Genomic DNA, 16875 nt, shown 5'->3' on the forward strand with positions numbered 1-16875 from the left:
CAAAGAGGAGGGGAGAGAGGGAGGAGGCCGGGAGGACCAGCAGGACCTCACCATGGCTCTGCTTAGTAGCATCTACCCAGCCAGACCAGGAGGTTCTTGGGCATGGGGCCCTGTTGGACTCACCCTTGAATCCCCACAAACCCCCTCCCCCCAGCACAGCATCTTGCACACAGGGGCTGCTCAATAAATCTATGTTGAATGAATGAATGAATGCAAGAAACACTCCAGTAAGCACAGAGCTGGGTGCCGGCGGCACTCGGGAAAGAGGCTTAAACATAGATCATTCAGGGGTCAGGCAGCTCCTCTCACTTAACAGCCATGGAAACTGAGGCCCAAAGAGGTCATGACCTGCCCAAGGTCATCAGTGGCGTGACAGATGTGGAGAGCTTTGCCCCATGGCTTCCCTTTGCTGCCTGAAATTCATGCAGAATAAGGCCCAGGAGACTCTGAGCATCGCACCTCCCAGAGCACCATCCCTGCCACCTCCGCACTCAGCCTCCAGGAGAGTAGAAGGCAGGCCGTCCCCAGGCTCTCCAGGTTAGAAGGCGGAGGCAGCTGCAGCAGATGGTTGGGAGGATTGGCGTGCCCTCCACTGGGCATGTCTGCCAGGGCACAGAGTGAGGGTCTTGGGTCCAGCCTGGTGACTGAGAGGCCCCCACCCCTGCGAAAGAGTTTTCAGGAGGTCTTAGCAGCCCTGCCCTTGTTAATGACCATGGGCTTTGGCTGCCTTCCTTACTGCGTGCATGGCTGAGATCTTCCTTTAAGACCCTTCCAGGGGTAAGATGCTCTTTTCAGTGATGGGCTTACTCCAAGGAAAATAGAGGAACAGACCCTTAGGTTGGTTTAGCATTTTACAGTCTACAAGGCACTTTCAGATCGAGCTTGTCATTTAAGCATGTGGTGACCTGCTAAGGTAGGCAGGCCAGATGACTTATTGAGGAATCTGAGGGAGAGAGGCAGTCACGTGAGACTGCGTTTAGAGTTGTGACTTGAACCCAAGTGTCCAGCTTCCCAGCCAACTGCTCCCAGGGGCTCATGGGCTGGGATGTGGACTAGCCAGGGAGCTGCCTGCAGAGGCTGTCCAGGAAAGCACCATGAGAACATTCACCCAGGAGGGAGCTTTGATTTCAGTCGGAGAAGCTCCACGCTGTCCCTCAGATGTACCTCAGCCCTCTGGCCTCTTCAGAGTTGCTCCCCTCTCCTGTTCCCTCTTCCTGCCAGATCCTCCGGGCCTTCAAAGCCTGAGCAAATGCTGGTTTCCAGGAATCTCTCCCTGATCCACCCAACCCAATGTGACCTCTGCCAACCATTAGCCCTTTGCTCCTGGCTTTGACCCAAGGATTTAGGAGGCATGTGTGTCACAGTTTTAGTCTTGGGAGGTTGTGCCCCGGGGTTGAGATTCCTCTCAGAGGCTTCTCTGAGGCAGCAGGAGCACTGGATGGGGAGTCCAGAGCCTGGGCTTTGGACCACGTTCTTGAGGGAATGGGCTGTGGTGACTATTTCACAGTGAGCATTGCGGGGGGCCTGGCCGGGGCATCTGCCCTTGACCTCTGGGCCTTGAATGACTCTCCTCTAAAACAAGGATATTGACCTGGTGGTCAGAGGTCCCTGGGTGCTCTGCCCTCTGAGTCTGTGTTGCCAAAGGGGAAAGGGTGGTGCGGAGGTGGCATGGTGATATGAGAGTTGGAGAGAACAGTCCTTTAAATCCTTCAGCAAATATTTGTGGAACACTCTACTTCTATGGGACCAAGAGAGCTGGAACTCTCTGGAAAGCCCTTGTGCTTGTGGGCCGCCATGCAGAAAGGCCCTGCCTCTGAGCCTCCTCCCAGCCCTGCCACGTGCTGCCTTGAGTCTGTTTCCAACAACGTTGGGGAGGAATAAAGAAATCTGCCCCCTTCCCTGGGACTATGCCGTCCGGACGGTGGATGTGGCAGAATGAAGGAGCAGTGGTGATGGACTGGCTCCTGTACCTGCCGCCCTACCCAGGTGGCCCAGGCTTCGGTCCTGAGCAGGGCTGAGTATTTGTGCAGTGGGCATGGGGCCAGGCCCAGGGACACCTCAGAGAATGAGGCCTGCCAGTCCTGCCCTCAAGGAGTGCCCGGTCTACCGGGCGACCGCCAAGGCAATAGGTCATTCTGGTACCAGGCATTATGGTGCAGACGGGAGCATCCTCATCCAGTCAAGGGATGGGGGCATCCTAGGTTCCCCAGAGACCTGATGGCTGAGCAGGAGTCGGCCAGGCTGGAGGGAGCAGGAGGCCTGGAGACCACTCATTCATTTATTCATACGTTCATTCATTCATTCAGCACATGTTTAACTGAGCACTGTGCTATTAATCATGGAGTAAATTAGTGCCCTCGAGTAACTTACAGTACTGGGGGTGGGGCATGTCCAGACTGAGGTCAGGCTGCGGAGAAGTCAGAGTGGGTAAAGGGGGCGAAATAGCCAGGGCTTGGGAGTACGTGGATGTTGGTAGGCTGGGTGTCAGGAAGGACCACTGAGCAGTGAAGAGAAGCTATTCTGGGATGCTGGAGCTGGGGGTGGGTGGTCTTTCTCCTTTGGGGGCCTGGTCATCCTTGGTGTTGAACGAGACTGACACGTCCGTGAGGGTGAATTCAGGCTGTGGACGAGAGTGTCTTTGTAGGTTGGAGGGCCACACATGGATCTCCCCTGGGGGGGGGTATATATGGGGGAGGCGTGCAGGACGAGGAGCCCTCTTTGTAGACCCCTCTGGTTCCAGCTGCAGCCCTGCCCTGCTGCCCAGAATACAGGATGGCAACCGTCTATTTCCTTACTGCTTGTCTCCCCCACCCTGCTTTCCCCACGGACCCTCCCCTCCGAACATGAGGAGGCCAGGGGTCTTCAGGGACTTCAGTCCAGGAGGTGGCAGCCGGAGTTCCCCATGATGTCTGCAGCAGCTCCTGGACCCCCTGCTCTTGCCTCTCCCCCTGCACTGATGCTGTGAAAGCAGAGGAAGCAGTCCTGGACCAGGAGCTAAACTCCAGCTCCTCTGGTGGCAAAGTCACCTGCCTTTTCTGGGTGTCACTGGAGAGAAAAATAATCCTTGCTTCTCTCCCAGGGCTGCTGTGAGAATTCCAAGCAGAATAATGGCTGGGAAAGTAGTGGGTGCACAAACAGGAGGGATTATTAATACTATCATGTGTTATTTCTGAAGGAAACTAAGCCTGTCTGTCTCCTCCCACGGAGCCCACTTCCTCCTCACTTCCGCAGTCCATCCTGGCTTTACGAAGACACAAATCCGCTCCCCGCCCCACTCCCCACACCTGAACTCTGCTAATTAAGTCCCTTACCTTCCCGGGTATCATTGTCTAATCCCTAAGCCCTTTCTCACCAGTCTTCAGTTGTCTCTGGGAGTCAAATCCCTTTAGAATGAGGTGGCCCAGTTAGCTGTGAACCAAGAGGCTGGGGGCAGGGAGCAGGCACTTCAGGGCTCTCGGATGAGAGGGGAGGGGAGGGCAGGCGGGGTGCCGGAGACCCTGCCCCAGCTCTGGCACCTGCTGGCATGAGTCTGGAGATTTCCCTTGGGAGGAGTGGGTTCTCCTCACATTGGGTCGTTTCTACCCACACCTCCTGCATCCGAGACAGAATCCAGATTCTACAGTCAGATCTGTTCATTCCATGTTAGTGCCTGTAGGAAGCAGAACGAATGGCCCAAGGTAAGCCCACTGACTCTGCGTCTTCATGCCCAGTGCCTCGAACCCTGAAGGTGGTCGACATCTGTTTGTGGGCATGACCCCACATTCACTCTGCCCTCTGAGGGCTGGATCTCGACCACCCTGACCCCCTTCACTCTGCAGCACCCCCCTCCTCACACCACAGTTTCACTGCTGCTCTGCACCTACCCTGTGCGATCTTAGGTGAGCCATCACCCCTCACTGGGCATCTGGGTGAGTGGAGGGAGGTGGCAACGAAAACAGGGAACCAAGAGACAGTCTAAGATTTTTCTGAGACAATTTGCTATGTGATAAGGCAAAGAGATCTCGGGGACCTCTGAGTTCTGAAAATGCAGCCCTCCAGCCTAGCCCTCTCTCGTTGCAACTGGGCTTGAAGCCCCCATAGTTGGTGCGTTCCTGTGAGCAAGGCATTGCCTTCCTGGAGACCAACACTGGGCTCCCATGTAACCCCATTCCCTGGGGACTAGTCTGCCACCTGGTGGCAGCTTGATCACATTACCCTGTTCCATCATGGAGGGGCTGAGGTTCACGCTTCCTGGAGCAGACCCGTGTTCTTTATATGGATTTGCCCTCCCTGCCCTTCATCCTTTGGCCAGCACCCCATTCCTGGACTCGCGAAATGCATGCCCATTTTAGGCACAGCCTGGAATCACATCGAAGAATTCAACTCACGACAGAGGAAGAGCAGCCCTGGACTCGTGCCCATGGACTTCAATAGCCTCACCACACGCCCCACTCCTGGTACTAAGTCTAAAATGTTTCCTTGCCCCGACCCCATCAGCTCTTGGGGAAAGGTACCCATGCCTCACACTTTCTTCCTCTGTCCCTTTGCAACTTTGAGGGGGTGAGGAAAGATGGGGACACACGGGCCTCCTCCACACAGTCCACAGCCCAGCCCAGGGCCAGGAAACTTTTTATTCCAAGACATAAGTCACTGGGGATTGCAGCATGTCTGATGAAAAGACCTCCAAATTGTTTGGTCCAGCTCCCAGCTGGGTACACAGGTTAAAAAAAGGGAAGTGCAGCACCACCATTAAAAAGAAATAAATGAACAAATAAACCTAATTACCTCCCCCCCAACAAAAGATATATACTTTTTAAAAAAAGATTGAAAAAAAAAGGGCAAGGGGAGGATATAGCTCAAGTGGTAGAACATATGCTTAGTGTGCATGAGGTCCTGGGTTCAATCCCCAGTATTCCCTCTAAACATATGCAAATAAATAAACCTAATTACCTCCCCCTGCCAAAAATAAAAAAAATTCTTTAAATTAAAAAAAAAGAAGGAAAGTGGCTTGCCTGGAGGCACCCGGTGAGAACGTGATGGCTCTGTCCCTACCAGCTCCCTACCCTACCCCAGAAGTGAAGCAAGCTGGGGTTTGGGGGTTTGGCTACTCTGGAGGGGCCCACAGGACTGAGCATCCTGTCTGTCCATCCTTGGGCGCAGAGAGGCCTGAGGCTCAGTGCCAGGCTCAGTGACCCGCCTCCTCTCCCAATTGGGATCCCTTTCTTCCCCATGGGGTCCTCCAGTCCCCTGTCTTTAGATGTTCTGCTCCCAAGCAGGGCCTCTCCAGGATTTCACCTCCCTGCAGTCAGTCTCTAGTCATTTGCTGCGTGTTCCTGGGCTTCCACGCCTACCAGCAGCAGTGCTGACCTTCGCCACTCCTCTACCGGCACCAACCCCACCCCATCCCACCTCACCCCACCCCTCCCAGCAGCAGAAGGGCCCTGACTGGGCTGGTCTGGCCTGCTACACCCTCCCATGCGGAGGCTATATCCTCAAGCTTTTGTCTCTTCCAGGATCGCCAGAGTCACCCCGTGGGAGGACAGACCACAGGGTAACTCTGGTTAGTTTACAGCAGCCGTCAGGCCCTCACTCATGGAAGGCTAGGATGTGGATATTCGTAAGGATGCAGAGATGCATTCTAGGTGGGGGTCAGTTGTGAGCAAGGAGCTGCATCTGGTAAGTGTGTGTGTGTGAAGGGCAGGGAGGACCCCCTGCCTGGTGGGTGGGGTGGGGGTAAGGAGCAAGTAGTGGGAACAGGGATAGGAAGTCGGTGGAGCCAATGGCCTGGTTGAAAACAGGGTCTGTTCTTGCAACCTTGTCATTGGGTCTAACTGACAGGCTGGGACATCACAGAATCAGAGAAGCAAGGTAATCCGTGGACACTGAGGGGCCTCCACAGTATGTTTTGCAACGTAGGAAGAGTGATTTCCTACATTCAAAAGAATGTTAGTAACCTACGCAAAGAATAAAGAAACGAGCACTCAGGTGACTTAAAAAGCAGAACACCAATACTACTGGGCCCCAGGGGGCCCCTCCCAGTTTCATCCCACTCTGGTGAGCTGATTTAATTCTCACTCAACTTAATTTGAGTTTTGGTACCGGTGAATACGTTCCTTTAAATTATAGTCAGTCTTGCCTTTTGTTTTTTCACTGAGGTGAAATTCACACAACATAAAATTAACCATGTTCAAGTAAAAAATTCAGTGGTATTGAGCACATTCACAGTGTTAGGCAATCATCACCTCTATCTAGTTCCAAAATGTTTCTGTCACCCCAGAAGGAAACCCCATGCTCAGTAAGCAGTCACTTGTCATTTTCCCTTCCCTGAGCTACCACTCTGCTCCCTGTCTCTATGGATTTATCTTTTCTGGGCACATCATACAATGATATGTGGCCTTTTTGTCTGGCTTCTTTTGCCTCGAATAATGTTTTCAAGGTTCATCCACATTGTCGTGGATGTCAGCCTCTCATTCCTATTTACAACTAAATAATATTCCATCATAGGGACACATCAAAATTTGTTTATCCGTTCAGCCATTTATGGACATTTCAATTGTGAAACCGTGGGGTCATGACTCAAACCCACTTCACCTGCCTTCACTCATCAAGGTCATTTTAGGACTTGAATGTTCTCCACACAGCACATGGCCTAAACAATAAAATGTTTGCCAGAGCTACTTTCCAGAAACTTAGAGTCAGCTGTGTCTAGTTGGAGCTGAGCTGGTTGAGACTGGGTAGGACCACTGACCCTCCAAGGAACATGCTGGAGCATGCAGTTCCGTGACCTTTGGATATCAAAGGGCTGAAAAGTCCACCCTCAGATCACGCGATGAACATGCAGAGGCCTGCAGCTTAGTTGCGCCTGTGCAGAACGAAGATTACCTACCTTTTCCCGATCACCCCACCCACGCCTCACCGCTCGGCTGCTTTATTCCTCATCCCATGAATACGAGCCCCTTCAGAGAGGCGGATTTGAGACTTGTTCCCCTATCTTCTCACTTGGCCACCTTGCAGATTAAACCCTCTCTTTGCTGCGAACCTTGGCGTCTCAGTGTTTCTGCTTGCTGCGCAACGGGCAAAAGGAACCTGGTTCGGTAATAGTTGTTTCTGTTGTAAGTGATGCTGCTATGAACACTGGTGTACAAGCATCTGTCCGAGTCCCTGCTTTCAGTTCTTTTGGATATACACAGAAGTGGATCATATGGTGATTATATGTTTAATTTTTTTTAATGGAAGTACTGGGGATTGAACCCAGGACCTTGTGCATGCTAAGCACACACTCTACCACTGAGCTAGATCGTCCCCCCAGACCATCAACCCTATTCCATGTGCATGTCTCTCTCTATGCTAGTACCATGCTGTTTTTGATGACTGTACCTTTTTTTCCCTCTTTTTTTATTGACATATAGTCAGTTTACAATATTGTGTCAATGTCTGGTGTACAGCTCAATGCTTCAGTCATACATGAACATACATATATCTGTTTTCATACTCTTTTTCACCATAAGCTACTACAAGATATCAAATATAGTTCCCTGTGCTATACAGAATATACTTGTTTATCTATTTTATATATACCAGTCAGTATCTGCAAATCTCAAACTCCCAATTTATCCCTTCCCATCCCCTTCCCCTCTGGTAACCGTAAGTTTGTTTTCTATATCTGTGAGTCTGTTTCTGTTTTATATATAAGTTCATTTGTCTTTTTTTTTTCCAGATTCCACATATGGGTGATATCATATGGTATTTCTCTTTCTCCTTCTGGCTTACTTCACTAAGAATGACATTCTCCAGGGCTATCCATGTTGCTACAAATGGCATTATTTTTATTATTTTTTATGGCTGAGTAGTATTCCATTGTATAAATATACCACAACTTCTTTATCCAGTCATCTGTCAATGGACATTTAGGTTGTTTCCATGTCTAAGCTATTGCAAATAGTGCTGCTGTGAACATTGGGGTGCAGGTGCCTTTTTGAATTAAGGTTCCCTCTGGATACATGCCAGGGGTGGGATTTCTGGGTCATATGGTAACTCTATTGACTGTGCCTTTCTAGTGTGTTTTAAAATCAGGAAGTGTGAGTCTTCAATTTTTGTTCTTTTTTCAATACAGGCTATTCAGGGTCCTTTGCAAGCCCACGTTTATTTTAGGATAGGTTTTCCCATTTCTTCAAAAAAGGTCATTAGAATTTTAAGAGGGATTGCATTGAAGCTATAGATTGCTTTGGGTAGTATTGCCATCTTGACAATATTAAATCTTCGGTCCATTAATACTGATGCCTTTCCACTTCTTTAGGTCTTCTTTAATTTATTTCAGCAATGTTTTGTAGTTTCCAGTGCACAAATCTTTCAGCTCCTTGTTTGAACTTATTCCCAGGTATTTTACTCTTTTGAATACGATTGTAAATAGAATTGTTATCTTAATTTCCTATGAGGATAATTCACTGCTGGTGTTTAGATACACAGCTGATTTTTGTATGTTGACTTAAGTTTTGATGTTTTTGAACTTAAATAGCAAGTATTATTTGGAAACTTGCTTTTTGTGCTAAGCATTCTGTTAGAACTATCCACGATGATACACATAACTAATCCATTTATTTTTCTCTGTTGCATTGTACGCTACGAATGAAAATACCACAATTTCTCTCTTTAATGATGGTGAGTTGGGCTGTTTTCAGTCTTCTGTTCAGATGGGGATAGTCTGTGCATGCCCAGAAAATGGTTCTCAGCCAGGCTACACAGTAGAGTCAGCTGGCATGCTTGCTTTTTATCACTTCCAGCAACAAAGGTCCCAACCTCCAGAGATAAGAGTAGAGATTGGGCATCAGTATTTTTTAGAAGATCCTGAAATGATTCTAATGTTCAGTCTGTGCTGAGAACCATTATTCTAGAGAATACTGTACACGCAGAAGTAGAATTCCTGAGAGTGTGTCCCTTTAGGTTTTTTTTTTCCCACATATAATTATTGCCAGCACGGCTGTACTGTACCAGTACAATCAGGCTGTACGCCCATCAGCAGGGTATGGATTCCATTGCTCCACATCCCTATCAACACTTGGCATTGTCAGACTCCAGATTTTTGCCAGTTGATCTCACATATGACCTTCATTTGTATTTCCCTAATAAATGATTAGGTTGCATACCTTTTCATATTTAGTGCCCATTCTTGTTTCCCCCTTTTGTCAAACACCTATTTGTGTCTTGTGCCCGTATCACGTGTTTGTATATTCTGCATGTGAATCATTTGGTTGCAAATACCTTCCCCCATTTTTTGCCTTGCCCTGCCATGTTATTGCAATGTTTGTATTCGCAGAGTGTTTCATTTTATTGCAGATGAATTTTTTTCAATCTTTTTCTTTATAATCTGCTTTTACGTAGTAAGAAACTGCTCGCTGGGGGTGGAGGGAGGGGGGATTGGATGAAGGCAGCCAAAAGGTAAAACAGCCTTCCAATTATAAGATAAATAAGTACTAGGGATGTAATGTACAACACGATAAGCATAATCAATACTGCTGTATGCTATATATGAAAGTTGTTGAGAGTAAATCCTGCGAGTTATCATCAAGCATTTTTTTCTATCTCTTTAGTTTTGTCTCTATATGAGATGAGGGATGTTCACTAAACTTACGATAATCATTTCATCACACATGTAAGTCAAATCATGATGGTGTAGCCCTTAAACATATACCGTGCTGTGTGTCAATTACATCTCCACAAAACTGGGAGAAGAAAAAAATCTCTCCTGATTTTGAATCATGATATTCCCTTATTTTTTGTCCTAAAAATGTTTAGAGTATTACTTTTCATATTTGTCTTTAATCCACATGGGACTGATTTGTGTGTGTGTGGTGTGCAGTAGGCGTCCAAGAATTTCATTTCTTTTCCTTATAGTTAATCCGTTCTCTTAGCACAAGTTATCAAAAAGCCCATCATACCAACTCCTCCCCTCCTGTCAAAGGCAGCACTTCCTCTGATGGAGCCGTGCTCATGTGTGCGGGTCAGTTTCCAGCTTCTCCGTTTGATGCTCCGTTTGTCTGACTTGTGGGTCTGATATCATATTGTCTTCGTGTTATTCCTCAGGAGCATCCTGACGATTCAACATCGGTGGTTATACAGGTGTTCCCTGTAAAATTCTTTCAGTTTTTCTGCACGGCTGAAAATTTTCATAATATAATATTGGGGAAAAGAGTGTCATGGCTCCTCTGGCCTTTGCCCTTTTGTCACGATACAGTTTTTAAAAAGCCCAGTTTTCAGACTAAGCCAGCTCCCAGCAGCGGCAACTCTGGGAGAAAAGGACAAGTTTTAGGACAGTCCGTGGAACTTTCGCATTCCGGTGGGCATCGGCGATGACTTGCTACTGGTGAGGCAGTGCTGGTCGTATTCGTGCCCATTTCACAGCCCAGGAAAGTGATTTGCCTGAACACCCAGCCTCTGGGCCCCACTGAGGAGCTGTGCTAGCCGGGCATCCCTGGCCCCTCTCTCTACCCCTCCAGGACCTTTGCTTCAATCTCCCCACTCCCCACCCAGTCTCTGGTTCGCTGTCTCGTGGAGAAATGGAGGCCCAGGGAAGAAGTGCGGTGCGACGCGGCCCAATCGTGTGACCATCGGGCCGCTACAGAACAAAGGCCAGCCTCCAGACCCCCAGACGTTCTTCGTGGCTGCCCTTCTAGGGTGCCTCCTCCTCCCCAAGTAGCCAGCTATCTTCCAACCATCTCCGTCGGTCTCCCCTCCTCCGGTCTCCGCCGTCTGACAACGCCGCAATCTGGCAGCGCCTCCTCTCTGACTTCACACCTGGGCTGGACGACCTGGGCTCCGCCGGGCTCCAGCCTCCTGACCGCCGGAGCCGGCGCTCTCCGCGGCCACCAGGGGGCGCGCGCGACCCGGTCTGAGCGCGGGAGCCGCCGAGAGCCCACTCCGCCTCCCGGCGCCCCGCCCCGTCCGGCCACAGCCCCGCCTCCGCCCCCCGGTGCCCCGCCCCGTCCGGCTGCGGCCTCGCTCCCTCCATTCCCCCCCGGCGACCGGGACCCCCGGCGCCCCTGTGTCGTCTGCTCGCCGGGTCCGGCCATGGGCCCCGCCGCTCGCCCCGTGCCGAGGTCGCCGCCTCCGCCTCCGCCGCCGTCGCCACTGCTGCTGCTGCTGCCCCTGCTGCCACTCTGGCTGGGCCTGGCGGGGCCCGGAGCCGCGGCGGACGGCAGCGAGCCCGCGGCCGGGGCGGGGCGGGGCGGGGCCCGCGCCGTGCGGGTGGACGTGAGGCTGCCGCGGCAGGACGCTCTGGTGCTGGAGGGCGTCAGAATCGGCCCCGAGGCCGACCGGGCGCCCCCGCTGGGCGGCCGCCTGCTGCTGGTGAGCGCTGCTGAGCCGTTTGGCCCCCGCCCCACCGTAGATCCTCACCCGGATCCCGCCTTCATCCTGGGCCAAGCCCTGGCAGCCCAGCGCCCCCTCCGCAGGCTCTCAGGCCCCCAGCATTCCGACTTCCAACACCTGAGATAAGATGCCCTCCCCTCCAAACCCTGGCCTTGCATCCCCTCTGTGTGCCTGATCCCCTCTCCTCCCACTACCTACAGCCCCTCACCCCACAGGTGGACACCGTGGATGCCGAGCAGGAGGTGCCCGTAGAAGGCTGGATTGCAGTGGCATACGTGGGCAAGGAGCAGGCAGCCCAGATTCACCAGGAGAGTCAGGGCAGCGGCCCACAGGCCTATCCCAAGGCCCTGGTCCAGCAGGTGCAGGGGTTGTAGGTGGAAAGTGGGCTGGAGGAAGGGTTTTCAAGACAATTGCTAGAGCCAGACTGCCAGGTGGGCCCCTCAGGAGCTTCTAGAGAAGCCCTGGGCCTGGGTGGGTCAAGGGACCCCAGTTTGTAGAATCAAGTCAGTGTGTTGGCAGCAGGGTGGTGGGAGGAGGCCAGAGACTGTCAGGAAGCTCCACCAGACTCTGAGAGTATCTGATGAGGAGTTCCTGCTGGGGTTCAGGGGGCCGGCCTGCCCTGCTTAGGCCAGAGAAGGCTGTACAGTATTGTTTGGGTCCCACAGAGCATCTCAGGGTAGGGGAGCAAGGTGGGAGGAACAAAGGTTTCTGCCTTTCACCTCAAGGAGCTTATAACTAGTCTGTCCAGAGGAAATGCTCATTGCAGAGCCAGGAGCTAAAAACAACTGTGGCCACAGAGTGTGAGACGGGTGTGTGGGCAGGGTGGGTGCTAGCCTCTGCCTCTGTCCTGCAGATGCGGAGGGCGCTCTTCCTGGGAGCCTCTGCCCTGCTCCTCCTCATCCTGAACCACAACGTGGTCCGAGAGGTAAACCGGATCTGGCTCTGGGGGCATGAAGGCTGGGGAATGGTCGACCAGGGCTGGCTGACCTCCATGTCCCCTTACAGCTGGACATCTCCCAGCTTCTTCTCAGGCCAGTGATTGTCCTCCATTATTCTTCCAACGTCACCAAGCTGTTGGAGGCCCTGCTGCAGTGAGTTGGGATTTGGACTTGGGTGCTAAGGTCCCTGGCTTTGCCATGGGCTCAAGGGTCTTGGTACCAGGGTCATTCCTGTTAGTTTTAAGACTGAAGCCTCTTGGCCTACCTGAAAAATGGGTGAGGAGACTAGAAGGAGGTGCCGGGGCCTGGAGTGAGTAGAGGTGATTGGCTCCAATGAAGGGGAAGCCAGATTCTTGATTGACAGGCTCTTCCCTGTGCTTTCGGGCTCCTTGGCCTGGCTGTTAGGAAAACTGGAAAAACCAATAGCCAGGAAAGGCCTGGGGCCAAAGCAGAAGGGCTGCGGGGTGATACAGGTGTCCTTTTCCCACAAGGCAGGGGTGTTGGGTGGATCTGGGCCTCCCCTCCCAAGAGCCCTTCCATCTGGCCCCTCTGGCTTTCCTTCCCAGGAGGACCCAGGCCACAGCTGAGATCACCAGTGGAGAGTCCCTGTCTGCCAACATTGAGTGGAAGCTGACCCTGTGGACCACCTGTGGCCTCTCCAAGGACGGCTACGGAGGATGGCAAGACTTGGTGTGCCTGGGAGGCAGTCGGGCCCAGGAGCAGGTGGGTGCCTAGGAAGAGGAGCTGGGGTGGGGGCGGGAGTGGGGCACACACATGCCTGTGGCCTCTTCCTGCCCTGGGGACGAGAGTGACCTCTTGCACCTCCCAGGGCAACTGTGAGTGTTCAGGGACCTGGTGGGGCTCAGTGTGGACCCTGACCCAGGGTCACGCACAGTCAGTGTCAGCTGCTGCTGTTGTCATGTCACTTTCCTGCTCCGAAGCCTTCTTTGGCTCCCCGTTGTCTGCAGAATGAAGTTCAAACTCCTTACTTGGCTTTCACAGCTCTCCTGTTCACTCACTTACCCTGTTTTTTCCCTAATCTCCAGCCCTGGGCTCAGGGGGCTGCATCTGGGGAGGAGATAGGCCAGAGACACTGTCACTCTGCTAGGGTGATCACTGAGAGCTGCTGGTGGGCACAGGTTCCCCAGGGCATGGTGAAGGCACCTGAGCTCAGCCCAGGGGCCTCCTGAGCAGGCGCCACCATCCCACCATGAAGGAAGGGGAAATGGGGACACAGAAACCAGTGGGAGAGGGTAGGATAGAGCAGGGAACTAGGGTCCCCAGAGTGCCTCTGCCCTGAGCAATAGCAACATCTTGTGACATTAGCAGTACCCGCCTGCCCAGGGTGATAGCCTCTTTTGACATCAAGTCATTTCTCCTCTCCTCCCCCCACGTGATGGTAGCTGAACTTGAGCATTGGCTGGGGAAGAACATGGTGACAGAAAGCTTTTAAACAAATGCATTTATTAGTCATAACAATTAGGCCCTCATGCCTGTGCTGAGTGGCTGGATCTTGCTCACTTTGCCGGGTCGTTTCCCAGGCTGCTGTGGAGGAGCCGCAGCCTGGCCCGCTGCACTGCTCGTGGTGGGAGTTAAGTTCAGGGTCCGTGTGGTCCCCAGGAACCCTGAGGCCCCCCCAGGGGCCTATCAGATGTGGTTGTCTCCCACCAACGGGAGCTTGAGGACCACTGAGGGCAAAGGAGGTGTGAGGAGGGTGGCAGCGGAGCCTGAGGGAGCATCTGCCCAGCGGTGGTGGTTGGGGAGAACTTCCAGAGCAAGAGGTGTCTAAAGGCAAAAGCCAATGGAAAGAGCGAGGAAGAATCGAGTTAGTTCCCAAAACCAGGACCGGTGTGGAAAGGCACGGATGTGGGGCGGGTGTGGCAGGGGGTATGGTATGCTGGGGGTGGCAGGGGAGATCAAGGGCCTTGAGGGTGGGCTGGTAGAAGAGTTTGGCTTTCCTCCTGAGGGGGGTTGTCGGGGAAGGGAGAGGAGCATCACAGGGAAGGGTCACGCCGGGGTGCTGGGTGATCAGGATTGCAGGTGAGATCCCTGTGGTTATGGGTGGGAAATGGGCGGGTGAGGCCATGGCAGGGGATCTGAAGAGCAGCAGTGGGATGGGGAGGAGGGGCACACGAGAGCCCTAGGGAGCCAGGCACCAGGCCTGAGGACAGGTGTCCCGTCAGAGGGCGTCTGAATGCTTGGCCTGGATGGGGGTGGGGGGTGACGGCTGCCAAGAAAGCAGACCAGGAGACATGGGGGTAGGAAGGTACAGGGACCTGGGCTGGGGTGTCTGTGAGGCAGCCAGATAGATGCTTCCCTGAGTGCACAAGCACCAGGTTTGTTGCCCAGGAGAGGCCTGGCCTGGGCACGGGGGTGAGTTGTCTCTCACAGCTGGGGCAGCCCCTGGGAGTGCATGGAGTGGTGGAGGGATGCAGGGGGGGCGAGGAAGGGCTCGGGGAGGGACAGTGGCTTCAGAAGAGGAGGCCAGGAGCCGCCAGGGTCACGGTGCCCATGGACCTCACCTGCCTGGTCCTCCAGGTGGATTTATTGGGGAAAGAGGTTGGGGCAGCCCCCATGTCCCTGACACCCTGTTCTCCTTCTCCAGAAGCCTTTGCAGCAGCTGTGGAATGCCATCCTGCTAGTGGCCATGCTCCTGTGCACAGGCCTCGTGGTCCAGGCTCAGCGGCAGGCGTCCCGGCAGAGCCAACGGGAACCCGGAGGCCAGGTGGGAGCCAGCCCTGGTGCCCCCAGCCCTTGGGAGTCCAGTGCCCCCAGCCCTTAGGAACTGTGCCTGCCCTCCCCACACAGGTGGACCTGCTCAAGCGCCGGGTGGTGCGGAGGCTGGCATCCCTCAAGACCCGGCGTTGCCGGCTGGGCAGGGCGGCGCAGGGCCACCTGGAGCCTGGGGCCGACACCTGCGCCGTGTGCCTGGACTACTTCTGCAACAAGCAGGTTAGTACCCTGGGCAGAGGCCCCCACACCCTGCCCCCAAGACACCTGGGAACCACCCTGACCAGGCCTTCTCCCAGCCCTATCAGAGCAGAATGGGGGTGGGGGCAGGCCACAGGGGTTTCAGTTCCCCAGCTCAGATGAAGGGCACAGGGCCAGGCACCCCCACTCGGAGGCCTGAGCCCTCCCCCCAAACCCCACAGTGGCTCCGGGTGCTGCCCTGTAAGCATGAGTTTCACCGAGACTGTGTGGATCCCTGGCTGATGCTCCAGCAGACCTGCCCACTGTGCAAATTCAACGTCCTTGGTGAGCACCAAGCATGGGACCCTGGGCTGGTGCCACATGGTCCTCACCTGACACCTCCCTCCCTGTTATTTTTCCTCCTCTCCTGCAGGGAACCACTACTCAGATGACTAGCTGCCGGGGCTGGGTCTCTGCCCGTGGGAAAGGGACCCCATGCCTGCACCCTGGCCCTCAACCTGGGTGCCTTGAACAGGACAGCAGAGGGGAAGGACAGAAAGCCCTGCGGGCGGGCGGGAGGAGGAACAGAGGCTGCCTCCGCTAAGGGACGTGGCACCCCACCACATCCTCACTGGGAAGGAGGGGCCATGGCGCCCAGGCTGCGGATGCAGGGCCTGGACCCGGCAGGAAGAGAGGCTGCTTTGGGGCCCTTCTTTGCCATCCTGGGGTGTCTGTGTGGTCCTCTTCAGACAGCTCCCAGGCCCCCGGGCAGGGGTCTAGGGAAGAGGCTGTGGGCAGTGCAGCTGTTCCCAGGGCTCTGGGAGCTCCCTGGTCTGTCAGGGTGTCCTTGGGAGCTGAGGCTGCAGGGGCCAGGTTTCGTGCTTATTTATTGGGGGGTGGGCTGGGGGAGGAGCCTCCTGGCCTTGGGGGTGCCCTAGCCTGACCATCTTTCGGAACACATCTTGGTCAAGGCTATGATACTAACCCTAGAGGCCCTCCCACTGCCTGCTGCCCTCGGTCCTTGGGCACTGGGAGCCGGAGGTCCCACAGCCTGTCCAGCCGGGCTCCCTTCCTGGGCCCGCCTGGGCCCAGAGGCCTTAGAAACCATCTAGTCCTGGGCTTCTCAGAGGGGCTACAGGTTGCTGACCAGGATACTTGAAGCCACAGGATAAATGTGGTACATCTTCCAGGGGCATCCTTTTTTAGGTATAGGCTAGGGAAAGTTTAATAGTAAAATAAACATGGATATATTTTAACATAAGATGTAAAATTTGTGTGGATGCTTTAAGAGAAACAAGTCACCTTGGGGTCTACTGCCTGTGTGAGGTAGATTCTGTAATCCCTGAGTCCCCCAGCCTTGTGTAGTCCTGGAACTGGGACTCGGGTGGGTTTTACTCCAGTGACTAGGTTATGTTATAGGGCACAGCTGACCTTAATATGGGGAAAGTATCCAAGTGGGCCTGACCTAACCACATGAGCCCATCAAAAACCGAGTTTGCTCCAGCTGGTGAAAGAAGAGGAAGTCAGAAATTTTAAGCATGGAGGGGATTCAGTTCATGAGAAATTCTCTGTTGCTGACTTGAAGATGGAGGGGGCCACGTGGCAAGGGAGGCAGACAGCCTCTAAGAGCCAAGAGTGGCCCTGGCTGACAGTGGCCAGCAAGGAAATGACCTTAGTTCTGCAG

At 53.7% G+C, this 16875-nt stretch overlaps 1 protein-coding gene across 1 annotated transcript; it reads left to right on the top strand.

Annotated features, from left to right (window-relative positions):
- Positions 1-10932: 10932 nt before the first annotated feature.
- On the top strand, positions 10933-16456 carry RNF215 (ring finger protein 215). The gene is made up of 9 exons (XM_032471992.1): positions 10933-11322; positions 11544-11702; positions 12197-12268; positions 12349-12434; positions 12848-13004; positions 14887-15006; positions 15090-15233; positions 15434-15536; positions 15625-16456. Exons 1-9 carry the CDS (start codon positions 11044-11046, stop codon positions 15645-15647), a joined length of 1143 nt encoding a protein of 380 aa, XP_032327883.1. The 5' UTR covers positions 10933-11043; the 3' UTR covers positions 15648-16456.
- The last annotated feature ends 419 nt before the right edge of the window (positions 16457-16875 follow it).

This window comes from Camelus ferus, chromosome 32 (assembly GCF_009834535.1).
Source record: "Camelus ferus isolate YT-003-E chromosome 32, BCGSAC_Cfer_1.0, whole genome shotgun sequence".
Taxonomy (NCBI): domain Eukaryota; kingdom Metazoa; phylum Chordata; class Mammalia; order Artiodactyla; family Camelidae; genus Camelus; species Camelus ferus.

Excerpts from the sequence above, each read along its gene's own strand:
- RNF215 (XM_032471992.1), top strand. The coding sequence starts at position 11,044 with ATGGGCCCCGCCGCTCGCCCCGTGCCGAGGTCGCCGCCTCCGCCTCCG. Across the intron at positions 12,435-12,847 it reads CTGTTGGAGGCCCTGCTGCA|GAGGACCCAGGCCACAGCTG; the intron begins GTGAGTTGGGAT and ends TTTCCTTCCCAG. Across the intron at positions 15,234-15,433 it reads ACTACTTCTGCAACAAGCAG|TGGCTCCGGGTGCTGCCCTG; the intron begins GTTAGTACCCTG and ends CAAACCCCACAG.